Source organism: Mauremys reevesii, linkage group 20, assembly GCF_016161935.1.
Source record: "Mauremys reevesii isolate NIE-2019 linkage group 20, ASM1616193v1, whole genome shotgun sequence".
Classification (NCBI taxonomy): Eukaryota; Metazoa; Chordata; order Testudines; family Geoemydidae; genus Mauremys; species Mauremys reevesii.
This window is the reverse complement of record NC_052642.1, coordinates 20,408,577-20,435,577: the sequence shown is the minus strand read 5'-3', so window position 1 is coordinate 20,435,577 and position 27,001 is coordinate 20,408,577. Positions and strand designations below refer to the sequence as shown.

The 27,001-nt window shown below is 44.3% G+C and overlaps 2 protein-coding genes and 1 long non-coding RNA gene across 5 annotated transcripts in view; 2 read left to right on the top strand and 1 right to left on the bottom strand.

The window, feature by feature from the left end:
- DOC2B (double C2 domain beta) overlaps window positions 1–6,253 on the top strand; it is a 159,779-nt gene extending 153,526 nt beyond the window's left edge. For both annotated transcript variants that reach the window (XM_039508366.1, XM_039508364.1), the window contains 3 exons: window positions 1,014–1,095; window positions 2,294–2,390; window positions 3,638–6,253. In XM_039508366.1, coding sequence (XP_039364300.1) covers window positions 1,014–1,095; window positions 2,294–2,390; window positions 3,638–3,774 — 316 coding nt within the window. In that variant the 3' untranslated portion in view covers window positions 3,775–6,253. The remainder of the gene's footprint in view (window positions 1–1,013; window positions 1,096–2,293; window positions 2,391–3,637) is intronic.
- On the bottom strand, window positions 66–26,857 carry LOC120387515. Of its 2 annotated transcripts, XR_005590211.1 has the most exons (7): window positions 24,709–26,857; window positions 22,640–22,701; window positions 16,012–16,076; window positions 13,195–13,251; window positions 11,196–11,294; window positions 7,791–7,923; window positions 66–3,696 (listed from the first exon to the last, which is right to left on the bottom strand). It is a non-coding gene; the product is annotated as an uncharacterized LOC120387515 (long non-coding RNA). The 2 variants fall into 2 exon arrangements; XR_005590212.1 differs by lacking the exon at window positions 16,012–16,076.
- On the top strand, window positions 12,590–17,973 carry LOC120387513 (pinopsin-like). The gene is made up of 5 exons (XM_039508385.1): window positions 12,590–12,938; window positions 15,066–15,248; window positions 15,933–16,078; window positions 16,376–16,615; window positions 17,703–17,973. The coding sequence occupies exons 1-5, from the start codon at window positions 12,590–12,592 to the stop codon at window positions 17,841–17,843; spliced, it is 1,059 nt and encodes a 352-aa protein (XP_039364319.1). The 3' UTR covers window positions 17,844–17,973.
- Window positions 26,858–27,001: the final 144 nt, after the last annotated feature.

Below are 27,001 nucleotides of genomic sequence, written 5' to 3'. Positions count from 1 at the left end.
TGTTTAATCTGGAGAAGAGAAGACTAAGGGGGGACATAACAGTTTTCAAGTACATACAAGGTTGTTACAAGGAGGAGGGTGACAAATTGTTCTCGTTCGCCTCTAAGAAGAGGACAAGAAGCAATGGGCTTAAATTGCAGCAAGGGATGTTCAAGTTGGACAATAGGAAAAACCTTCTAACTGTCAGGGTGGTTAAACACTGGAATAAATTGCCTAGGGAGGTTGTGGAATCCGTCATTGGAGATTTTTAAGAACAGGTTAGACAATCACCTGTCAGGAATGGTCTAGTTATTACATAGTCCTGCCTGGAGTGCAGGGGACTTGACTAGATGACCTATTGAGGTCCATTCCAGTCCTACATTTTGATGTAGATGAGCCCTTACTTCTAAATAACATGTACTCTTTTGAAAACTCCCTCTCAGCGCTGTTTCTTAGGCCTGATCTGCACTTAAAAGTTTTGCCAGCATAGCCATGTCAGCTGGGAGTGTGAAAAAATCACTTCCCTAGGTGACATAACTATGCCAGCAAAACCCCCAGTGCAGATTGTTATATCAGCAAAAATGTCCTTTTGCCAGAAGGTGTAGAACAGATTTAAAAAATGTATTAAAGTTAATGTTTAAAATCCAATTTACACAAGTTAAGAGGGAAGGTACTGTACATCTGGGGTCGGGCTTGGGTCATGGGGTTATGAACAGCTGCTCAGCGTGAGTTCTAGCAGTGCCTCTTTTTAATGCCAGAGGCCAATATGCTACTTTCCACTGCTACAGTGACTTTCACTCAAAGAGCTTTAACCAGGGTAAGTAAGAAATAAGACCCTCCGGCTTACAAAATAGGAAGCCCTAGCTCAAGGCAGGCCAGTTGTTCACCTGTGGTCGCAGAGCGAGTCACCGGCAGAGCTGGGAATACAACTCCACTGACTGCGGGAACAAGTTAGGTCAAACTTGTAAAAAAGAAATGCTGACGGTCAGCTAGATGGCGCTGTGTTCTGACCAAGTTCTTTATTATAATTACAGCTACTTGAAACCAGATGAGGACAAGAAATCAAAGCACAAGACAGCAGTGAAAAAGAAAACACTAAACCCTGAATTCAATGAGGTACTTTTGCACCACACTGTATTTGATAGCTGCTAAAATGCTGCTCTCTTTGATGAGCGTCTCATACATCAAGACGATAGGCTTATAAATCGCATCAATTTCCCCTGCTGCGGGACATCCAATCATATTCTGTCTCTGCTTGCCTTTCTAAATACTTCTATTGCAATCTGACCAGTGAAGAAACACCCTTCCTCTGGCACTCCTGGCTGGGATCCTTGCATCTGCCCCCCCGCCCCCCCAGTGGGTCAGGTGTAGAGGCACCTTATCCCCATCTCAGTTATGGAAGTGGACACAAGTCTGGTTTGTGCAGTTGTAATTTTCACGTGAGCTCAGTGGTTATCTAGCCTGGCTCATGCTAGTGCAGCCAGGTGCACAGCTTTTGCTTTATCTGCTTTGGTACTTCTATGGCCCCACCTCCATCACATCCAAACACCTGACCACCTTTAAGGGTTTGATCCTCCTCACTTCTGTGAGGTAGAGAGGTGCTACTAATCTTCATTTTACATCCTGGAAACTGAGGCCCAGAGCCTCAGTGTTATTTAGGTGTCTAACAGCAGGTCAGGGCTTAAGGGACTTGTCCACGATCATGCAGGAAGGCAATAGTAGAACAGGGAATTGAGCTCCAGTCTTCCAAGTTCCAGGTTTGTGCACTAACCACGGGGAAATCCTGCCTCATTCACCTACTTCTGTTAATACAGGCGAAAAAGAAACCTTGCTGTACACCACTTGCTAGGTTTCTCCGTGGTAGGACCACCTGAAAAGGGTGTCAGTCATATACAATTAAAGCCCTCTCCTCCTCCATCACCTGCTACACAGAGCAAAAGCATTGGCTCATGATTCACCTCCCTTTGCATATGTTTCATCATTGTTAAATGAGAACTTCCCTGGCCCAGAAAACAAATGACAGCAAGGGGCATATGCAGTGATCCCAGTAAGTCTTTCTGCACTAGCTCCTCAGAGCCAACTGCTCCTCTGTTCCACCCAGCTGACATGCTCTGCAAGCCACTCAGTCAATCCTATTCAATAGCACCTTCAAATCTTCCTTGTTGCTGTAGCTTACAAGCATTTTCTGTGAAACATTTTGATCCTTGCACTGAAGATGCTCTATAAAACCACACTGCACTGTGCTAGCATTAGCATAGCTTGAGTTTTGGGGATGACATGCTGCCTCCTGAATTCAGTTTCTTCTCCCCAACAGGAATTTTGTTATGAAATAAAGCATGGTGACCTGGCAAAGAAGACCTTAGAAGTCACTGTGTGGGATTATGATATTGGAAAATCAAATGATTTTATTGGTAAGTAAGATACACTTGAAGTAAGTTTCAAGCTGCTTTGGGCATGTGCCCTTTCACATTAATCAACTAAGGGCTTGTCTATATGACCACTTAGCTTGTGGCAAGCGGAGGTAGAAATCTAGCACGCACTAGCCTGCCCACATGGACCCTGCTGCCACGCACACAAATTCTGTTGTGCACTTTGCTACCTTGCTTTGAAATGGGACTAGGTTAAAAATGCCCCAGTGAACTTGTGTGGCAGGCGGGTGTAATTCCCACGCACTATGCATTCAGGTACACTCAGCTCTGGCTTCCCACTCTCCTGTAGGACGAGCCTGTCTCACTCCACCTTGATTTTCAAAGCGTTTTCTTCTGAAAGCCAGAGACGAGTGAAAGTGGAGGCTTAATATGTCTTTGTCGAATGCAAAGGCTTCAAACCACCTTTGCAGTATTTAGGGGTCATTTTGTTTGTGGCCGTAATGATTTACGGCCCAGGAGAGTTCATTACCTCCTTATGCCTTTGGAATCAGAGGGGCATTTGCAGTCCCACTCTGGGCCATCCTTTAAAAAGATAGGCTGTTCCAGCTTCCATGTTTGCTCCTCTGAGCATAGAATACTTTGGCATGCGATTTAACTGACTTTCCTTTTCTTGGCCAGATCCTAGCCCCATCCCTCCCCACACACTAAGGGATCTGTTACATCAAGAGGGCAACAAATTAGACAAACAAATGACTTGTAATTTCACATTGTCAAGAGTATTACACTCGGAGGAGGGGGGCAGCATGGGACAGAGCCACAGCTGTTAGCAGTGCTGGAAAGATGTACTCCTTCCTCCATGCCCAACTCTAAGTGAGTGGGGCCGGGATAATCTAGCCAGGAAGCTACCCATCTACCCAGTGATCGTGCTCACTAGCAGCCGCCACCCACCCATGCTAAAAGGAAGAAAATGTACCTGTGTGAGAGAGTGAGGACTCCCTTGTCACTTGCCCCTCTAAACAGCTGTTTCCAATAGCTACCAAGGAGCATGGAAAGCTTTGCAATGTCACAGTGCGTACATCTCGCTGGATAGCTGAACAAGTGTCAGTAACAGACTTCTCTGCATGCATCCCACGAAAGCTCATGCTCCAATACATGTGTTAGTCTATACAGTGCCACAGGACTCTTTGCTGCTTTTGCAGACTTCTCTGTCTGTCTTTACTGGCACAGCTTGGCTTACCTCTGTGGAATGAACTGACTGACTGTCTCTCTCTCTCTCTCTCTGTGCTAAGGTGGAGTAGTGTTAGGAATTAACGCCAAAGGTGAGCGGCTGAAACACTGGTTTGATTGCCTGAAAAACAAGGACAAGAAAATAGAGCGCTGGCACACACTAACGAACGAGCTGCCAGGGGCTATCCTCAGCGATTGACCCTAAAGACAGGCCCGGGGCCCCGAAGATAGCCCAGCTCTCTCTCACAACCAGAACCAGGAACAGTTCATGCCTTTGGACTTCTAGTTTACTTACTACATTAAAAGGGTTACTAAGTCAGCAAGAAAGAGTGGCTTGGTAAATTCCAACTGTTGGTCAGGCTGCAGGGAAATACCACTGAACAAGACACAATTGATTTTCTCTGTTCAGTGGGTGCGATCGGGTTTTCTCCTAGGTGTCTCTGAGCACACACACACACACCCCCGCCCTCTCTCTCTCTCTCTCTCTCTCACACACACACACACACACACACACACACAATTGAGAGAAAACAGGCCTGCATGCACTAGAATTGTGACTTATTTGCTAACTATTTGATATACTGAATTATCTTCTTGCTGCCTTGCAAAATGAATGGATCACTTTTTGTTTGTGTAGCTACTATGAGCAAAAAGCATTATTAAACATGGAACTATTTTACTAAGGGGACTGTGCCACATTTCTGGTTGTCAATTTCTGTGGTTTGGGCCTGCACAGTCTTTATGCACTTAAACACCACCTTTTGGAATGATCATCTTCTCCAATAATCTATAAGGACTGTTTGCTTTTCTTTCAGAAATGTAATGCTTGTTCTGTCTGATGAAGTATACCAGTATGCTAAAAGGGCTGTGCAGCTATATAAGGCAATAGCTTCCTTGTATAAGTCGACTTGGGAACAGTAGGCACTTGCAGCCTCACTAGGAATAATACAAGGCTTCACATTTGCTAAAAGAAGTTTTGATATTTAAGAAAGATCAGAAAATCAACAGACAATTCCATTCTAGCACTTACTCTTGCTCTATTACAGACAGTGGGACTTCACACTAGTACTTCCATGCAGCTGCTATTTTTAGGAAACCATGAATCTGCCTTTCTTCCTGTCAACTACACAGCTGGTTTGAACAGGATTATTTTTCACTGAAACTTACCTTCAGATTTTACTGTTAGTGCAGACATTTCATTCCGGTTAGTGAGAATGAACAGAACCCCCGAAGAGTTGCCACTAGCTAGAAGGGCAAGAGGCGGCAGACTTGATGCTACAGTAAGTGCCATGGGTCAAATTCTGCCTTTGGTTACATGCACAACAACCTTCATGGACTCCAGTGGGCATTACACATGTGTAAGGGACAGAGAATTTGGCTTTGTCTCTTCCTTTATTCAGCCTTCTTAACAGTGTATGTAACTCCTAACTCCCCAGGTAGGCCAATTAGCCATTCCTCTCTACAAATCTGTTCTTTGCATCGGGCTGGCTTCACTCACTGTCCAAAGACTTAGGCCCTGATTTTTGCCCCACTGACATCATTGGTAGGTTTGTGGGCGAACAAACAATCCCTGGTGGAATGTGCAAGGGACAACTGCAAGTCTCCGTTATTGAGAGGGATCCAATTGAATAAAAAGCTAGTTCTAGAATCTCCCCCTCTACCAAACACACAGCTCCCAAACCAAACTTCTCTACTCTGCCAGTCACACCATACACTGGATCAAAGTTTCTTCTCTTTCTTTCATTAACCACATTGTTCTATTTTCCTATCATGTCCAAGACAGTTCACAAGTTTTTCTGCAAACACAAGAAGTAACAAATGAGCTAAACTAACTGCAAAATGCTGCATGTTGGCAGAATTTATAGAAGCCTTTAATCCATGCATTATTGAAAAGGTCCATAGTTACATCAAGTCTTTACTATGTAGTAGTTCATAAACATGTATTTTTGGGCTGAAGACCACTTTTTGGGATCAATCAGATCTCTTTAGACCTACATTGATTTTTCAAAGTTATAATAATAGTACACCTTGTTAGATATGGGAAAACCTTCTTAGGGTCTTTTTAACATGTAATATTTGTAGTGAATTACGCAGATATGCATGAATTTTATTTGAATGCCAACAGTGTGTCAAGTTAGATGATCTCACCAATTCTCTCTTGCCCATGTATACTTTTCCAGCACTTTAAAATATAGCAGGATAGCTAGGGCTTGATTTCAGAAGTGCTGAGCCCCCACAGCTCTTACTGGAGTCCATGGGAGCTGCATGTGTTCAAGGGCTCTGATAAGGAGGCTCTTAGAATGGCCAGGAATAATAGGGACTCTCCCTTTTTGTCAGTTATTTTAAAAGTACCATTTGTTTAAGCATATATTTTGCCATAACACTAGTTTATGCCTAATGTGGAGTGGGACATAACGTGTGCATTTTTTCATTTTGTATTTGTCTTTTTTAACTGGGCTGTATATATAAATTGCATGCAAGATGGTTGTTGTCATGCAAGAACTTGTTAAATGTTTGATACCAATGTTTTGCTACAACGTGAAGGCTGCAGTAATTGTCCTTAACTGCATCCTACAAGAATTTTGTATTTCAGTATTATCTACGTGTACTTATTGTTGGATTTGTTAATATTTATAAATAGAACCCAAAATAAAAAGGAAAAAAAGGTGAATTGTAAAGGTTCAGCTTCTGAGTCTCCCCCTATTTGTACAGTAATCGCATGCTCAGTCCACCATGCCGCATTTCAAACTCAGATACTGGAATGACAACGAACATGACACAGACTTTCACCTCCTTTGAGGGTGTGTCAATTTTCACAGGCGCTAGACAAATCATTTAGGATTTTATGCACTTTTTTTATGGTCTTAACTTTTCAGAGCACTTCAGGGGCAAAAATTGCTCAGCGGCAGCTGATTCTACCTAGAAAAAAATGTTTCTTTTGCCAGTTGTAAAACCAAGGGCCAAACCCTGCTTGTTTTGCTCATGTGAGGAATCCTACAGGAGTCAGGCGAGTGAAGAGCAGGACCTGGCTTCCAATTTGTAATGGGACAATGCTGGAATGTTACAAGTGCATCACTAAAAATGCCTATTGTTTTGCTTCCTTAGGATTGTTTTACAAAACATACTGACCCCGACAGAAACTCAGAGTAGATATTCTCTGTGACATTACAAGTACCTGCTGGGTTCAAAAAGAGTTATGAATCCACCTGGGGGATATGCAGCAGGAGTAGATGAACTAAGCAACAAAGAGGCATTTCCTAGTGGGGAAAATCAAAGGTGCAAAATTAAAACCAAGAGTAGAGCTAGCCAGTGGATTAATTTTTGGAGTTGGAGACAGGAACATCTGCATTTTAATCTAAGCTCTGCCGGTGGCTTGCTGTATGGCCTTGGGCAAAGTCACTTAGCTGCTCTGCCTCTGCTTCCCCGTCTGTAAAATGGGGATATTTATCTACCTCACTGGGGCATTGTGAGGTTTGTACATCACTTTGAAAAATTAAAGCACTACAATTGTGGTGAAAAAAACCAGAGTGGGGTTCAGAGGTTTCCACTAGTGTCACTAAAAGGAGTTATTTGGTAACATTACCAGGGAGGCATTTTAAAAGGAATATGGCTGCTCTGAGAGTGCTTCAGTGCACGGTTGTTGTTTTTTTTAACCAAATGGTACAACATACTCTGTGGCTCTTAAGATGATTGATAAATAATATTTCCAATATACGTCAAGGAATGCAGTGACAAATTTGTGAATTTCTTGTTCAAATAAAAGCTACATAAATGAGCAAGGAAATATTTCAAAAGTCATTTTGTACAAAAGATGAGATTACAGCTACCTGTGGAATTCCACTTTGAGCTGAGTTATGTAGATTTGGAAGATTTAACTTTATTTGCCAAGAGTTTATCTTCAGAGTACAAGACGCTGAGTAGTTAAATTGGTACCAGAGGTGAAGAGCGTATTTTAAAAGGGTGGCATCTAGCTTAGGGAGCACTGGCTCTTTAACAATACTAGCCTTTTCTATTCAAGATCTCAAATGAAGGCAGGAACTTTGAATGTCAAACCTCCTACTGAATATTCCCAAGAGTCCCTTCTCATGAGTCCTTCTTTGTTATTGAATATCAAACTGCATGTGTTTTCCCATCAGTGTACATGGGACCAACTTATCAACTGCCTAGCCTAATATAGGATATGCAACTAAATGTATACTAGAGTTGGATACTTACCTCATCTTGGCTAGCTGTCCTCTTGTTTGTTGCAAAGTGCATGATCGTGTTCTTACAAAAAACAGCTCCAGTTGCAAATCAGAAGTTTGTGGCGATGCACAGCACTGTTAACTGCTTCCTGTATTCACGTACTCTATAGACAAAGAAATAACCGAGCATTAGGTTTTTCTTGATACTGCTTAAAATGAGCTAAATTACAACAAAAAAGTCAGTGTCTATGTTTACACAGCTGCCCCAAATGCATTGCAGTTTCTAACAGTTAGTAGTGATTTTCCAGCCAGCCACAGCAGATTCTCAGCTATTCAACAGTCAGCTCCATAATGCAGATATTTACTGGATTTTGCAGTAAGTATGTTTTAAAAACTGACAGACTGAATAGGCATTAATAGTGCTCCAAACCTTGTTTCCCCTCCCATCTGCCCCACCCAAAGCCTGTCTTGGTCTAAGGACAGCTTCATGTACTAAAGTTCTCCAGCTAGTACCCTGGGGCAAATTTACCACATACACCAGGAGAAGGTTGTTTTTGTAATTTTCTTACTTGTGTCTAATACTCCTGCCCCTTATTCTCTGTGACCTCCATGTTCCTCCTGGGAATAGAGGAGATGCTTAGGTCTTGACTTGCATAGTAAAACTGGTTGACTGGTGTTTTTATTGCAATCCTCTGTGTTTGTATCAATATTTGGTTGTAACATCAAAGGTTAAATATTATTTTTGGACTGAATTTATGAAGCAGGGAAGAGCATGTATTGTATTTAATGTATTAGGTTTGACTTGTCTTTTTAACAAAATAAAAATAAAGGCTGCTTATGCATTGGCTTTGGCATATACTATTAAAATCAAGATCTCCCCTCCTACAGTGCATTTTGGGCAATGCTCCCAAATACCAAATTTCCCAAACCTATTCCTTTTTCGTATTTGCTCATTCACACATGAGAATTAATATTTTCAGTACAGAACATACCTGCCCAGGACCAGCAATACCTGCTGTATATAAGAGCCACTGAAAATATAGTATCATACCCGCAATGCTGGTGAAAAAGATGCTACATATTAAATGTCATAAATAATCTGATAAAGTCCCCTTAAAATATCAGATTATATATAATTCCATCGCACGATCACAACGTCATCTGCCAGATCCTCAGCTGGTGTAAATCAAAGTAGCTGCACTCAAGCTAGTTGTACTGTACCTATTTACACCTGCTGGGGATCTGGCTCCCAGGCATACAGAACATTGTACTGTGTTTTAAAATGCTTAATTAATAATAAAAAATTATATTGTGGTAGCACATAGGAGCCCCAGTCCTGGACCCCACAGTGCTAAGCACTATACCAACACAGAACAAAAAGATGGTCCCCGTCCCAAAAAGAAATCTAAGTACACGGTACTGCACTCCCTGCCTACTCAACCCCACCAGAGAATTTGAGTGTGTAAGACAGGCAGCAGCTGACCTTTCCGGTATGTAAATTAGGTTGATTTGTGAACAGATAGAGACTCAAGAAATAGACGCTTCCTACCTTCCATTATAGCTAATGCAGTTAGAGACATTGTTGCCTAGTGGATAAAGCACTGGAATGGGAATCAAGGGCCATAGGTTCTATTTCTCTCTCTGCTACCGGCCTACAGGCTGATATTGAGAAAGTCAGTTCCCCTATCTGTGCCTGAGGCTCCCCAGCTGTAAAGTAGGGCTAATGATACTGACCACCTTTTGAGATCAGGGGATAACGAGCACTACAGAAGAGCCAGGTCAAACCAGCCTCTGGCACTAAATAATTTGCAGGCACAACACCCAGACATAGATTTTTCAAGACTGTTTGCAGAAGAAAGTCAGTAGATGCACCAAGTGTGTGTGTGTGGGGCGGGGGGGAGTGATTTCAAATACAGGGTTTGAAAGTTTGTCCCAAAAGATTAAGAGCATTGCTGTGACTCCATGCAACGACTGGTTTGCACTCCAGGGAGGTATCACTACAAGAGGACAAAGACAAGGAACAGAACATTTAGACTCAATATCAGAAAAAACACCCTAACATCAAGATCTCATTGACTGCGCAATACTCTCCAAGGGCAAATGGGAGACGCCCCAGCACTTGAAATGTTTAAACCTGTACTAGACAAGCAGTAATAGCAGTGAACACTCCGGCATAGGAGGGCTGGGAGCATTAACGCTGCAGATAGCTTTTCACATGCACATTGATATTTTCACTGTACAGTAACAAACGCTAAGGAGGATGTTTTCAATAGTACCTAAGGGACTTAGGTGCACAAATCCCATTCAAAATCAGTGACTACGTTGCTCCTTAGGCACTTTTGAAAACCTCCCCCTAAATCTACCAACTAACACTGCCAAACTGCATTTAGTTTGTATTCGGCTCTCTGCCGCCTTTCCTCCCCAGCAGGTTTAGACAATAAATCTCACTTTAATCAGCTCATTAGAACAGCTTCCTAGATTTGTAGTACTGTGAGTCTAGGTAAGGCATTTCATATATTTATTTTCAATTCAGTTCTAACCTGTGTCCTCTATTAAAAACATTGAAGGCCCAATCCTGCTGCAACCTTAACCACCTAAAATTCCCATTTATATCATTTCGTAGCTTTGGGTGCAGAACTGGGCCCGCTGCTCTGTTCTTTCCTTGCTGTTTGTTAATATACGGCCAGGAAAAAAATGAAAGGCTTCAAAGGAAGCTGTACATTGAGCTACAAAGGCGAAGATGTCTAATTAAGGCACTGGATTGAGATGCAGCAGCGGTGGATTGGATGCCTGGTTCTGTCGCAATCATTCCTGTGTGATCTTGGCCACATCACTTAAGCACAGTGTCTCAGTAAACCCCACCCCCCACTGTAAAATGGAGACAACTGTTCCTTTCTGCACAGGACTGCTGGGAGGCTAAGATCATTAACAGGTGTGAGATGGACAAACGCTACAGGGATGAGCCTCAGAGAAACATTTAAAAGTAAAGTTAGACATCTATATTTGCAAACAGAGGGCTAGTGGCCATTTAGAAACGTAACTAGGCCCCAAGTCTGAGCACTGGGTCCACTGCGACCAAGTATGAAAGGGTTTATGTGTGTTTCACTACCTGCAGCGTCCTGAATAGCAAAACTGATTTAGCCTGCTTTAACCAACCTCATTTATCTCGCTCCTTAATCTTATAACTACACTGGTATTACAAGACAAATACACAGTCAGCAAGCTTGTATTTCCTGGCAAGCACTTGAGGACTACAGTAACTCAGCCAGAGGTTAGATGTCTATTACAGATGTGCGTGGGTGAGGTTCTGAGGCCTGCAATGTACAGGAGGTCTATCATGATGGTCCCTACTCACTGTAGTCTATGAGTGTGAGCAAGCCTGCTTTGGTCGCTCGCTGGCTGGACTCTCACATACATGCCTCTTATTAACACTCACCTCACTAGGTTAGGACCACTCCAATCCAAAACATACCAAGGTGGTTTGATTTAGCTGCAAACCCCTCAGCAGCCGAAGCAGGTGCTGTTCTCACAAACCCTATAAAAAGGAGTCTACGTAAGCAATGGCACATACTATATGGAACAGCCTTGGATGCCCAGCTAGTTCATTACCAATCTATCCAGCCCTTCCCTGGTTTAGAATTTTGGCCATTCTTTGAGGACATAAACTGCTCTCTGTCCCTGACCTTTCAGCCAGAGACAAGCCCAAAGGCTTCTTTCCACTGTGGCCCCTTTAAAGAATTCACCCCAGTGTTAGCACCTTTTGGGGGCTTCCTGGCATCAATACCCAAATGAGCCAACTGCAGTCATGGCCTCTGATTTTTAGGACAGGGTGGCAAGTGGTAGAACATGATTTTTCCCTTTGGAATCACAATTACCCTGCTGCAGTACAAGCATGCCAGAGCGCCTCGCTGAGTCAAAACCACAGAATCTCATTTGGGCCCATTGCAGGTCAATATACTGAAAGATGATGTGCTCTCGTTTAGGAAACTCTGACCTTCTGATGACCGTGTGTTCTGTGCAGTCACCCGGGTGAGCCAACCTAACCTAACACCACTGGTACACAGTCAGCAAGACCATATTTCCTGGCAAGCATTTTAAGTGCCACTGTCTCGCTCACTAGAGACCAAGCGTATTTAGTCACAGACTTACAATATCTAGGACTATTCTGTGCCCTACACCCCTAGAGGGACCCTTAATGCTAAATGGTATAAGCTCACTGTTTCCTAGTGCTTGCCCACAACTGTTGTTTTATCCACCTCTTGGCTATAGTCTTATACGTTGATTAGACTCTTTGGGGCTGGTCCTCTCTTTGTGATAGGTCTGTATTGCAACCAGCTCCATGGGGCCCGACCTCTAGCTGCTAGTGTCAATACAGACTAATCAATAATAATATTACCGGAATTCATGTATTTCAAAGCCCACTGATTGAAATGCAAGTTAAATACAATAACGACCATGAGCACACAAGAGCTTCTGATAATTTATATTCCAGGAAACTCAAATACAACATTGGTGGGGCTTAGGCTCTAAAAAGGCTGTCTTTATAAAAATGTGTCGACAGCCATTTAACTACATTACTAGAAAAAGCACAATCAAAATCTACTCATTTAAATGATGTCGCTTTCACCCGTCAGATTGTGAGTGACTCTCTATCCCCTTATGAGTAAAGAGCTGATTATAAAAACTCTGTATTAAAACACCTTAAGCCTTTTTAATCTACAGATCCTCTTTGGGGTCCTTAATCCCCTTGCTTTATAAAGAGGGTCCGTTGCCCTTTCAGATAGGTCACCTGTCTTTGCAGGTGTAGGTTTTTCATTTCCTTGAAGAGAAATGCAGGTTTCAAACACTTCTCAGGCTCCTGTGCAACATGGAATGCCCAGCGCCTTTGATGGGCCACAGTGGCCTCACCTAGCTCCCAGAAGCACCTACACATCGGTGGCTGTGCTCATGGGCATCGTCGTGTTTTCTGCCTCGTTTGTGAATGGTTTGGTCATTGTGGTTTCCATCAGGTACAAGAAACTCAGATCCCCACTGAACTACATCCTGGTGAATCTGGCTGTGGCTGATCTGCTGGTGACTTTCTTTGGAAGCACTATCAGTTTCTCAAATAATATCAATGGCTTCTTTGTGCTCGGCAAAAGGGTGTGCAAATTTGAAGGCTTCATGGTCTCTTTAACAGGTAAGGCTGTTTACAGAAATCAGCTGGGTAGGCTCTTTCTCTGTCTTCTGTTAGTGCAACTGCACTTGATCTAAAGCTGGTCTATTAGACTAGAGACTATAGTAGCAAGTATGACTCATTAGCTGTCCTTAGCCATCAAATGTCTCCTTGCCTCTTCTCAAACCATAGAACAAAGGCAGGGCGTTACTCATGATGCTGAATTTGTTATTTTCCATATGCTCACAGACATGGAATGAGCGAGTAGGTGCTTACTCACCTGGGGAGTTCAGAACACACTGGCTGAGCAGATCCTCAGGTTTGGTCTTGGGATGTGCTTAAAACAGGAAAGGAAGAAATAGAACATTTTTATATCACATGTAATTTATCATAATGCCATACGTCGTAATTGCGTCACTTACTGCTGCCTAAGCTGCTAGGTTGGATGTTCATGGGCTAACAAGGCTGAATGGTCAGGTTTTTGGTGATGGTATTGGTACAAAAATGAAGAAACAAGCTCTCGTACATTTTGTTGTGAACAATCAGTGGCTAGCAGAGGTGTCTCTGTGTGGGCCAGGGGCACTGAAATGGGGGGTGCATGGCATTTGCCCTGATGTCATTCCACTCTGCAGATCTTTTATATCAATTTTAAAAAAATACTTCTATGAGCATCAGGAACCTGATGCACAAATTCCAGTGTCATGGTGGAAACACTCCAGTGGAGAAATTGCATTTCAGACACTCCTGCAGCTGGCAAAGCAAACAGAGTACCATGCATAAGAACATAAGAATGGCCATACTGGATCAGACCAAATGTCCATCCAGCCCAGTAGCTTGTCTACCGACAGTGACCAATGCCATACGTGGTATTGATATCTGTTGAGGCATCTTAGCTAAACGCCATTGAGAAACGTGAAAACTGCCTTAGAAAAGGGGGTCGACAACCTTTCAGAAGTGGTGTGTCGAGTCTTCATTTATACACTCTAATTTAAGGCTTCGTGTGCCAGTAATACATTTTAACATTTTTAGAGGGTCTCTCTATAAGTCTATGTATTATATAACCAAACTACTGTTATATGTAAAGTAAACAAGGTTTTCAAAATGTTTCAGAAGCTTTATTTAAAATTAAATTGAAATGCAGATCTTATTAGTTTAGTGTGATGCTTTTCCTTGCTGAGTTTTCCAATGTCTGGCACGTATTTGGATACTTTAAGCTGCACACAGGCTTCTGAGTGATCAGTTGTTAACTGGCTGGCAGGAGGTCAGCGGCTGGCACCCCAGATCGGCAGCTGAGGTGAGTGGAGCTGGCGGCTGGTAGGGCTGAGCAGGGCCGGCGGCCTGGACCTTGTCTGGCAGGGGGCCTGCACTGGAACTCCAACTGGAAGCAAGCTGAGTGGGGCTGCAGCAGGGACCCCAGCTGGCAAGGGGCCGGCAGCCGGAACCCCAGAGCGGCGGCGGACTGAGTGTGTCATCAAAAATCGGCTCAGAGTCATGTCCCACCTTTGGCCCGCATGCCGTAGGTTGCCGACCCCTGTCCTAGGAAATACAGTGTATCCTTTCTGACAGCCCCAGATTCATTAATAGGCAGTTAAATAAACAAGAAACGCTGGGGCTCCTGGATGCAATCATAAAATAAATAAGAATAATAATCTAGTTAAACTAGATAAATAAATGTAGAATCGGTCCGTCAATGGCTATTAGCCAGGATGGGCAGGGATGGTGTCCCTAGCCTCTGTTTGCCAGAAGCTGGCAATGGGCAACAGGGGATGGATCACTTGATGATTACCTGTCCATTCCCTCTGGGGCACCTGGCATTGGGCACTGTTGGAAAACAGGACACTGGACTAGTTGGACCTTTGGTCTGACCCAGTACAGCCGTTCTTATGTTAATCAAAAAAGGATGCTATTGTGAAAGCTTTTTTCCCCTGCCGGTTTTACCTGCTTGCTTTGAATCTCTCTGTCTCTGCAAGACAGCTGCTTGGAATATAGCTCATTCTATGGAGCGGTCCTTACATGGACAAAGTAGTATAGCTCAGGAAAACCTGGCACTTCAGATCTAGCAGTTAAGCACAGAAAGCTGCTAGATTATTTAATAGCACAGCAATTTGAAATCATATTCCACACATACTAATCATTAGTGATCTCTCTCAGGCATTGTGGGGCTTTGGTCCTTGGCGATCCTGGCCTTTGAAAGGTATATCGTCATCTGCAAACCCATGGGAGATTTCCGATTTCACCGCAAACATGCAGTGATGGGCTGTGCATTCACCTGGATTTGGTCACTTCTCTGGACAACCCCACCAATGTTAGGCTGGAGCAGCTATGTGCCGGAAGGTATGAGTGTCTCATTCTTCAAAGAAAGCATTCAAGTCTGTAGCTTCAGCAATGGCTGATGGGCACAGTTTTTTCTTCAGTCATTGGTGGAATTTTTTTTTTTAAGTATGACATATTTGAGGAGAGACCACAATGATTTTACCATTGTATTTGACTGTGTGGCTGTCTTTGTTCTCCAAGTGCTAACACTCCTTGTTTTCTCATTAATGACAGGGTTTCCTCCCACATGTCACTCTTTAAAAGTTAGCTGCTCATTACAATAATCTGCAGAACATCTATTTTCTTATTATGCATATGCTTAACACAACATCTGATGGACAGAGGAGCAGCAGAGCGCTGTCACTGACTACAGTCAGTGCACACAGAGTAGCTCAGCAAAACGGCTAAAGCGCAGAACAAGCCTATTAAAAACTTGTTTATTTAGAAGTTTACTTTAGTTTTATTATTCTGGCTCATTGTGGTTTGTTTGTAAATTAATAATGATGGCACTGCCAGCCAGAAATCATCATGGCTGATGCCAGTGTTGTTCGTGTGATTTGGCTGGAATTTGGAGAGCTGCTTTAGGAAAACAGGCACAATTCAACAAGAACAGTAGGTGGTATTTGTTCTTTGTGCCTTTCCCACTGAAGTCCCTGATCATGCTTCAGGATTGTCCTAGCATTGTTCAAAATCTCATTGTTCTAGGTCTGAGAACCTCCTGTGGTCCCAACTGGTACACCGGAGGCAGCAACAACAACAGCTACATCCTGACTTTATTCGTTACCTGTTTCATTATTCCTCTCAGTCTGATCCTCTTCTCCTATACAAATCTGCTGATGACACTACGAACTGTAAGTACAAAGACATTTCAGTCTGAACAGTCACATGCACTGCTGACACCATTGCAGGCACAGGTTTTCAGTGTAATTTTTCATGGCTGTTTGGGTGATGCCAACATAGGTTGATCTCACCACTAAAAACAGGCAACTGAACAGGAAGGGAAGATAATGTGGCTAACAAGTGTGCCACGCCCATTTGTCCGGCAAATTTTCCCTCAGCCTAGGCCATTTTATAGGACATCAGTATTTTCTATAGAATGAGGCGGACACATATTAAATAGCAGGCTGTTTCCCTTACATTACCTGTAGGTTGCAGCACAACAAAAAGAATCTGAGACGACTCAGCGAGCGGAGAGGGAGGTGACACGAATGGTGATTGCTATGGTGATGGCCTTTCTTATCTGCTGGCTGCCCTACTCCACCTTTGCCATGGTGGTTGCCACAAATAAGGACATCCCCATCCAACCAACTCTAGCATCACTGCCTTCATACTTCTCCAAAACAGCCACAGTTTACAACCCGATTATCTACATCTTCATGAACAAACAGGTGAGAGCATGAAGATTATCAGGGAGCAATTGAAAACAAGCCTTCACAGAGCTAGGGGCTTATAGGAATGAAGTGGAATAGCAGTAATGGGGCATTCTAATATAGCATAGCATATCTCTCCTATTGAGGTTCTTGTCAAATGCTAGATCCCACTGTTTGCATCTTTACAACAGACAAGGCTAAGGTATAAAATTGAGATGGCGCTCTAACGAGAGATCCTTTTGCATACCCACAATTTTGTGGGGGCGATTGATTTAATTTTGGATCATGAATTGCCTGACTGAGCTTGCACAACAAACAGACAGATGTTTATCAATCAATTGCCAGTGCCTGCAAAGAGCAGGGTCAGGCACTAACCAGTCTGACCGCAACATTATTATTTGCATTCCATGCTGGGCCCGGTATTGGCCACATAGCCCCTGCCTTGGACGTTTACTACCTACAGTGTAATGCATATTATAAAATCATGGATGGTGTGGAAAAAGTGAATAGAGAACTATTATTTACCCTTTCCCACAGTTAAAAAAACAGGTGTCACCTGATGAAATTATATACAAACAAGAGGAAGTATTTTTTCACACAATGCACAATTAACCTGTGGGACACACTGCCATGGGATGTCATGATGGCCAAAAATACAGCTGGGTTCAAGAAAGAACTAGATAAATTCATGGAGGATAGATCCATCAATGGCTATTAGCCAGGATGGGCAGGGACACACAACCCCATGCTCAGGGCAACCCTGACAGCCTGAAGCCGGGGGGAAGACAGGGGTGGATCTCTGCAGCATTGCCCTGTTCTGTACATCCCCCCTGAAGCTCTGATACTGGCCACTGTCGGATACAGAATACTGGGCTAAATGGGCCATTGGTCTAAGCCAATACAGCAGTTCTTATGTTTGTGCGCCAAAAGCATCCAGGCTGCATACCACAGGAGCACCACCAACTCACAGGTTACAGCATCTGGGTAAAGCAAAACCTGGTTTAGTAGTTTGGCATAAAGGGACCCAGGAGAGGTGTGTTTAGCAACCTGCCTTCTTCTCTTATCTCGTGAATTTTCCTGTAACACATGTGCTTTCCCCAATTAGTTCCGGGACTGCCTGCTGAAAATGATGTACTGCAATCGCAACCCGTCAGGGATGCAGGAAACCTCTCCTGCTATGCTTGGTGCCCCCAAAGGCATCTCATCAGCCTTGGAGGGATGCGGAAATAAGGTGACCCCCTCGTAAACAGTGCAGATGCTTCACTTCCTGCGTGGAGGAATGGCAGCTGCCAGCGCCGCACATTCGTCTCGGTTTCATTTGGCACAGACACAAAGAGGAGCAAAGAGGCTGGCTATTTTCTAACAGCCCAAATATACACCAGAAAGTAATAAAAGATTTCTTCTTAGAGCTCCCAGCTGTATTCACTGGACCCTGCCCTGTCACTGCAAACTTAGATAAAAGGTAAAACACATTCCCTTCAATGGCAGGAAAGCAACCATATTAGAGAGTAAACATCAGCGAGAACAGTTCACAGTCCCAATGGGACAGCCCCCATTCCTAGTTCCTTACCCCCCGGGGGAAGTGCTAAAGCATGATAATGGGGGACCTTTTACTAGGCTAAGGAATAATTAAACTACCAGCATTAAAGACCAAAGGAGCACTTCTTCAGTAGTAATCCCATTAGGAAAAGCATAAGCTTCATTTCGTCTAAATTCATATTTCACTGCAAAGAGCAGAACAGGAGAGAGCCCTGCACATTGTCAATACACATTACTGTATAGACCAGGGGTCGGCAACCGACGGCACGCGAGCCGATTTTTAATGGCACGCTGCTACCTGCCGCCTGCTGGGGTCCCAGTCCCACTCAGCCCCCCCGCCCACCGCTCTCTCCTGTGGGGGCAGGAGACAGAAGCTTGGTCCTCCTGACAGCCAAGCACCCCCTCCCCCGCTTCTTCCCCCAGTGTGCTGCCTTCCTGCGCCGCCTCCGCTCCTTCCAGCGGACCGCCCTTGCGAGGGGGAGGGGGAGGGGGAGCGGAGCCGCAGCGCGCTTACTGCTCCGGGGAGGAGGAAGAGAAGAGGTGGGGACGGACAGGGCACCAGGGCCGCCCAGAGAATTCCGGGGGCCCGGGGTCTTCGGCGGCGGGGGGCCCCCGCTCAGGGGCGGCTCTAGACCCCAGCGCGCCGAAGACCTGGGGGGCGGCATTTGGCTCCGGTTGAGCTCCCGCAGGCATGCCTGCGGCAGGTCGACCGGAGCCCGGGACGAGTGACTGCGGCGGGTGCCATGGTCCCGCGGGACGAGCGCCCCCTCCGCAGTCATACCTGCGGCAGGTCCACTCGTCTCGGGCTCCGGTGGACCTGCCGCAGGCATGCCTGCGGGAGCTCAACCGGAACCGCAGGGGCCCCAGAAAACACTCGTGGCCTGGGGCAAATTGCCCCTCTTGCCCCCCCCTCTGGGCGGCCCTGCAGGGCACTAGAGAAAGGGGTGGAATCAGGCATATCCCCTCCAGCCCCCTGCGGTGAGCTGCTCATGGCAGGGGGCTGGGAGCACCCCCACAAGCCAAGCACCCCAGCCCTCTGCCCTGACCCCTGACCGCCCCCCCACAGACCCAGCGCTCTGCCCTGACCCCTGAACCCCCCTACACACACACCCAGCCCTCTGCCCTGACCCCTGAACCCCCCCACACACACATCCATCCCTCTGCCCTGACCCCTGAACCCCCCCACACATCCATCCCTCTGCCCTGACCCCCTAACCCCCCCCCACACACACATCCATCCCTCTGCCCTGACCCCTGAACCCCCCACACACATCCATCTCTCTGCCCTGACCCCTGAATACCCCCACACACACACATCCCTCTGCGCTGACCCCTGAACCCACACACACACACACAGCCCTCTGCCCTGACCCCTGCAGCCCCCCCACAGCCCTCTGCCCTGACCCCCTCACACACACCCATCCCTCTGCCCTGACCCTTGCACCCCTCACAACCCCAGCCCTGACTTCTGCTCCCCCCCCTCCGACCCAGCCATCCCACACCCTGACTCCTGCACCCCCCACACACTTCCAGCTCCCGTTCTGACTCCTGCAGTCACCACACATACCCAGCTCCCCCATGCCCTGACTCTTGCATCCCCCCCCAATCCCCTCCCCCATCCTGAGCACTAAACGGGAGCTCCTACACCCCCCCACACACACATTCCCACCTGCACCCCTGGTTTTGGGTCCCAGACACTGGCCCTGCTCAGCCCACAGCCGGTCTGGGGTCCCGGCTACCTGCCCCTTGCCAGCCGGGGTCCTGCAGGCCCCGCTCAGCCTGCTGCCGCACTAGGTGAACAGAACCCCAGGCTGGCAGCGGGCTGAGTGGGCCGGCAGCATAAGATCAGCATTTTAATTTAATTTTAAATTAAACTTCTTAAACATTTTGAAAACCTTGTTTACTTTACGTACAACAATAGTTTAGTTATATAATATAGACTTATAGAGAGATACCGTCCAAAAAACGTTAAAATGTATTACTGGCATGCAAAACCTTAAGTTAAAGTGAATAAGTGAAGACTTGGCACACCACTTCTGAAAGGTTGCCAACCCCTGGTATAGACACAGTAGGATTTGTGTTGGTTGACCCTTTTGTGTAACTTCAAGACAGGCTGTGAAACAATGAAAATTTAACAGGTGTGTTCAAGTAGATTGGGCTAATAAACATCCAAACATTAAAACACCACCATCTCCTTGTCATGGGCGGTCAATTAGCAAATCAGCAATTAGCAAAGGGCCCCAACAGACAGCAGCGTGTAACCTCCAGTGACCACAACTGGAGTTTTATTTCACATGAAAAATGCCACGCTTACTAAGACAAAGGACAAGATCAATATGGCAAAAACAAGGGATCTGAAGCCCAGCAGATTTGTATTTTATTTATAGCTGAGGCAATCAGGAAAGGCCTTAGAGTCATTGATTTTGCAATAAAGGTGAAACAAAGCCTGTAAAAGATTCTGTGGCACATAAACACTGGGGCCATACAGGCTGAGATGATAACAGAAAGCAAAAGATGCACAATATGAATAGTGAGAAATTCAACAACGTTAAATGGATGCGATGACAGGCTGCTATTAAAGTGTTCCACCAATAACCTTCATTACATCTAGTGGCTCGAGAACATTGCAAGGACTAGTGTAACATTTTTTCCAAAATGCTTAAGTGACTTAGGCTGCTAAGTCCCATTGAATAAGGGTCTGCTTTTTAAAGGTATTTAGACATCTAAAATGCAAGTAGGAATTTTCAAAAGCACCCAGGTGTCTAGCTCCCAAATACCACTAGACACCTATCTGCATCTTTAGCCACCTAAAAACCTTTGAAAATCTGGCCCAAAGTGCCTAAGATAACTTTTGAAAATAGGTCTTAGGCTCCTCAGTCACATTTGAAAATGCTACCCCTGCCTCTCGAAGGAGTCTCCTTTCTATGTCATGTCATTATGGTTTTTCCTGAAAAGTAGATCACTGACCCTCTCTTCCATGACCTTCCGTCTACAGCCTTTGATGTCAGAACACATAAATGAAGAAGTCAGAGGGTAACTGCGTTTATAGGTATTCACACAATTAAATGGCTCCGACCCCATTATTAGTAATTCCAAATCTGCTGATAATAAGTAGCTAGAATGGCAATTGCTAAGCCTTTCTGGAGGTGCACAGATTATTATGAAATTTGATTTTTTTTTACCTCTTTAAAAGCTTTAGAAGGAAAAATTATTTCTATTGCAGTGACTTATTATAATGAATGCCAACTGCATCCAAAGCTAGGTTTCCCTTCTCCTTAGCGAATACAGGTAGGGAACAAAGAGCAATGAGGTAACAAGTGCAAGGGGCAGTTGGGTGCATACCCTCTTTGATGCCACCATTAGATCATTTGCTTTTTTTTGCTTTGCTTCATTTTGGGGGACTCTGGTTATTACAAGCCTTTTGCTTAATTGGAGACCTTCTACAATATTATGGCCATGCTAGCTAACCCTTACAACAAAGCAAAAGATAATGTTACTCCATGCATATACTGGATATGTATTTGTGATATTATGCATGTGCACACACACACAAATATATATCTGTATACACACACATCCATATGCCCACATTTACCTACGCATGTATGTCAAATTCAATCCAAATAATTCCTGAATGAAGCACTGGGCCAGGTCCTCAGCTGGTGTAATTTATCATAACTCCCCTGAAATCAAAGCACACTTTGAGTTACACCAAAGGTCTTACTGAAACACTTGACCTGGATGGAGCTAAGCCAATTTACACCATCTGAGATCTGTCTCGTTATAGTTAATCTTTCTTATGTTAATCTAACTGGGCGATGGTTTGTGAACCCAGTTTAGTGCTGGCAAATATTTTATATGTTCTCAAACTGGTTACAGAATCTGAAAAACATTGAGAAAAATGCCGATCAGAATGTGCTAATTTAAACCATATCTCCTCTAGGAAATGGACTTTAGTCAGGGGGATTTTTCACAAAGATTACATCCTCCATCCTTCTTTTGGAGATCCATCTCAGTGTATTAAAACATGGGTTCCAGATACTCATAGGTATTTAGGTCTCTAGCTCCCATTGAAGTGAAGCACTCAGAAGGAAATTAGAATGCTTGGAGGGATAGTGTAAAGGCAAATCCTTCTCTACACAGGGACTGGACTTGGTCTAGATGACCAAAGAGCTCTTTGTCAGTCCTGGCATACATAACACTAATGCTGTTCAGAGTGCACCATGAAAACAAAGGATCTTCTCAAAAAGGAATCCTGGAATTATTTTCCAGAAGCTGTGAACAATCCCAAGGATGCTAAAGAGTGCAGAGCCAGGCAAATATGCAGCTCCTAGAAAGACTGATTAAAGCTGCTGATTGTACCATTTTGCCAGATTTTTAACTAAGATCTGCAGGCAATCACAGCATTGGTTAAAACAGACCTCTCCCCCACCAAGAGGCTTCCAAATAGAAAACCACAAGTTGTGAAATCCCAGCAGTTGAGCCAGGCTTGCAGTAACTTACCTTGGGTTGGCACCATTCTCTGACAGGACATTGACCATCTCTGGCAAGCTGGAACATGCAGCCTGTGAGAGAGAAAATTGACAGCACTGGGTAAAGGATAAAGATGAGTCCAAAACTAAAGCATCAGACAAAAACCTAACAGCAGCCAACTTATCAGCAATAACCCTAAACAGCAGCTTCCTACCAAACAAACAGTACACACCGCAACCATGTGTACCATCTTACAAAGGAGCCTATTCTCCCATTCGCAGACCCAGGTCATTCCCATTGACATTTATATGAATTACAGGCACCCAAACTTCATCCAGCCATGGGCCACATTGGCCATTTGCAAGAAGCCTGAGGGGTGCAGCTTGTCTGAGATGAAGCTACCCTCATCTATGAGATGAAGCTGCAGCCATGCTTGTTAAAGGAACTACAAAATGTCTCTCTAATCAGAATAACCACAGGATTGTACACTAATGCCCTGTACCCCTTTAACCTCCTGCTAGCCCGTTCTGGACCATTGCTATAGAATATTGCACTGCTGTTGGGAGAGGAAAGCCTGCAGTATTTTTAAATGCTTTATAGACAAATGTATTCCTATTAAACTAAGAACATAAGAAACTGTCTTAAGCCAAACAATTATTTAGACTGCAAATGCTCTGGGGCAAACACTGTCTCTTACTATGTGCTCAATCTCAGTAGGCGCCTGTAGATGCTACTGTATTACAAATAATAAATAAGAATATCATCATTTTGCTTTAAGTGGCAGTTGAGACACAAAAGGAGCCAGAATTTCCCATTAGAGTCAGTTTATGTGTGCACCTGAACCCTACTGCTTGATATTAAGTGACAAGAGAGAGAGAGAAAGTTACATGGACAAGACCATGTGGGACATAATCATGTAACAGGAGTTAACTTGAATCAATTAATTATTGTGCAATTCAGCTGTAATTCTATACAGCTCTAACATTCTGAAATGCCACCAGTCACTTATTTTTCTCCCATCTGATACGTTACCCATTTTTGTTTACAGCTGTTGAACTTTAATCAATCAAATTCATTACATCTGAAATCTCTCAATTAGCAATAAATTGAGAATGAAATTGGCAAACGTTGCAAAGTTAAATAAGACCCACTGTTTTAATAATTAAGTAAACTTCTGAACAGTACTGCAGGTAAATGAAAGGCTGGAACTAAAAGTAACTTAGGGCTGGTCTGCACTGAAAAATCCACACCCATGGATGATGTAGTTAAGCTGATCTAACCCATGGTGTGGAAGGTGCTAGTCTGACAGAAGAATTCTTCCATTGACCTAGCTACTGCCTCTTGGGGAGGTGGATTAACTACTGTCATGGAAGAACCCCTCCCATTGCTGTAGTGACTGTCTACACTAAAGCACTGCAGCTGTGCTGCTGTAACGTTTTAAGTATAGACATAGCCTCAGAGTTACGCAGCATGCTGTTGTCTAGATATTGCAACCTACATGGTGACTTAAGATCAACCCACTGTTCTGATATTATCCTCAGAAGAGATAGTATAAACTGCTCTCTATAAACATGGCTCATTTGAGTGAGCCACTGAGCAGCTAATATGAACTTAGACCATAAGCTCTTTGGAGGAAGGACTGTCTTTTAGTTCTGTTTTGTACAGCCCCTAGCACAAAGGGGTCTGGTTCATGACTAGGGCTCCTAGGCATTACGGTAAATCAAATAATAAATAAGGCTGCAAGTCTGTCACAGAGATCACAGAAGTCACAGATTCTGTGATTTTCTGGCACCTCTGTGACTTCTGCAGCAGCCGGTGTGGCTGGAGCACCCTTGGGCCACCGCATCCTATCCCCAGCGGCAGCAGGAGTTTGGGTGAATCAATGGAACAGCCTACTCCCCCCACATGCTTGAACTAATTCATCTTTTCTGTATAGCACAGAACTAGGAGCTACAAATCTCATTCCACTGTGTTTGAGAAAGTCCAGTTACTGTCAAACTCCTGTCCCCATCACAGGCATTCCAGCTCATCAATGCTTTCTCTTAAACTGCTCACACTGATGTACAGACAATGGTAACATTTCTCTCTTGTTTATTTACCTTTCTGTTGAGATGCTGTTGCCTTACTGGATTGCTCTGTCTTGTCCCAGAGTCCAGCTGCAGCTACTGCCCAGTTCTAGAGTCCATCTCTGAGCATGAGCTCGGCATCCCTTCCTGGGTAACTCCATGAAAAAGTTGTTAGCTGAGTATCAAAGGGGGGGTACCACCCAGGACTTCTGCCTGATCCTAACCCATTCAGGAAATGGTTTCATGTCTACGGGTCTGATATTCAGAAATGCTGAGTTCCCACTACTCTCCCTGACTCACTCAACCCATATGTCAGTACCAACCTACAGGTAAGTCAGTAAGTACTCAGCCACTATGTGTCTATTCACCAGCATGTCTTTGCAAGTCGCCAGGTACCTGTTTTCAGAGATTTTTTAAGGCCAGCAGCACCATTATGATCACCTAGTCTGCTATATAACACAGGCCACAGAGCCCAGTCAGTAATTTTTGCATCAAGCCCATAATTTCAGTTTGAGCTAGAGCATCTCTTTTAAGAAGATATCAAAACACATCTTAAAGACTGCCAGTTCATCTTACATGGTTAAAGAGTTGTGGGTTAACCAATCCTTCCCTCTCCCTAGTTTCCCCTCTTGCTTTTTTAATATTGTGACCAATAGCGGAGTAGGCAGTGGGCCAACACAGGGAGTGGCAGTCACATAACTGAGAGCAGATTTTGGCCTAATTCCTTCTGAAGTTGCCAATACACCTCCTGCTGTTGGTCAGTAGCCAGAGGATCTATAGAAGCAATGAGGCTGCATTTCTCTCTAGTCTCTCAATCAGAGAAGAAGCAAACAGATGATGGTCATATGCAGACCCATTCCCAAATAGCTACATCACCAGATATTATTTGCTTTCATCAGGTGAAAACAGGGAAAATAAGGAAATTCAATACTTCACACATTTTTAGTACACTGAAATAGAAGCTAGAAGCTATAATACTTGCCCTTCGAAGGTAAGATTATCCTGGATTTGCAATACTATGTCAGATAAGATAATGTTTATCTCTATAGTTTCTGACCCTACTCTTCAGAAAGGGAACGAAGCCTGTATAAAAAAGCTGTGAAGATGGAAAACTGCAGTCAAACATCAACTGGTGAGATAGAATTCTCAGCCTCAATACAGTACTCTGGGACCCAGGGGATATACAGCCAGTCCAGCAAGGCTACTGCTTGGTATTGGAGTGGGGTAATGGACATAAACTGCTGGCTCCAGGGTATTTGGAGCCATTTGATTCCTGCTGCATACAGATCTAGTAGCCAGTTCTGGTTCACGACCCCCTTTTTTTTTTTTTTTTTTTTTTTTTTTTTGGTGCCTTTCACAATTTCAATTCAATGAGGTTTTATTTGCATGTCAATTTATACATGTGCTGTAAAAGAGTGAGAGAGACAAATACCCACTGGTATCTGTCAGGAGTGGGTACAGCCCACCAACAACAGGATTTCACACTGCATCTAGGGTGGGAGCCCTTGTGTCCATTTGTCACTATTGTCCATTCATGATCCGGTGGCAGATTGCTACATATTATGATGCCTTCCACAGTCCCATGTAGACACATGCCAAGTCTTGCACCAGCAGCACATAACCCAAGTCAGGACACAGAATTTAGACATAGAAAACTGGAGTGTTTGTAAAAAAGTTAATAAAATGAGCCCATCTGCAGAAAATCCTACCACAGAAAATGTATGAAAAAATTATTATGTAATGCACAAGAGATCAAGTGAAATCTCCACCTTGCATGCAGTGCACTGAGCACCACTGAGTGAAACATGGAATTGTGCCTACAACAAAACTACAACTTCAGGATGCAGATTTGGAAACCATGACCTCACTGTTGCTGGTTCTGTCAGTATCATTACTATGAATGAGAAGAAAACCTCATAGTATCAGCTTGGATCAAGGACTTCATTTCCTCAAAAGAGCTCACCGAAAGAACACCAACAAAATCTGACAAAGTCTGGGTAAGGATTATCAGGTGTGTGGGGCACTAGGATTTGGGAGACGCAAGTGCAATTTCCTGCTTCACCACAGACTTCCTGTGTGACGCTAGCCGAGTGACTTCACCTCTCTGCCCCTCAGTTCCCCACCTGTACAATGGGATAACATCCCTGCCCTACCCCCCCCCCCCGTGGGGATTGTGCAGAAAAAGTCATTACAAAGATTTTGAAGGCTTTGAAATCTACTAATGAAAAACGCTATATATGAGGTAGGTAATTATTAATTATTATTTTCAGAAATAGCTCAGATCTGAAAAGTTAGCCAAATGTATGGTCTAAAACAGACATACATT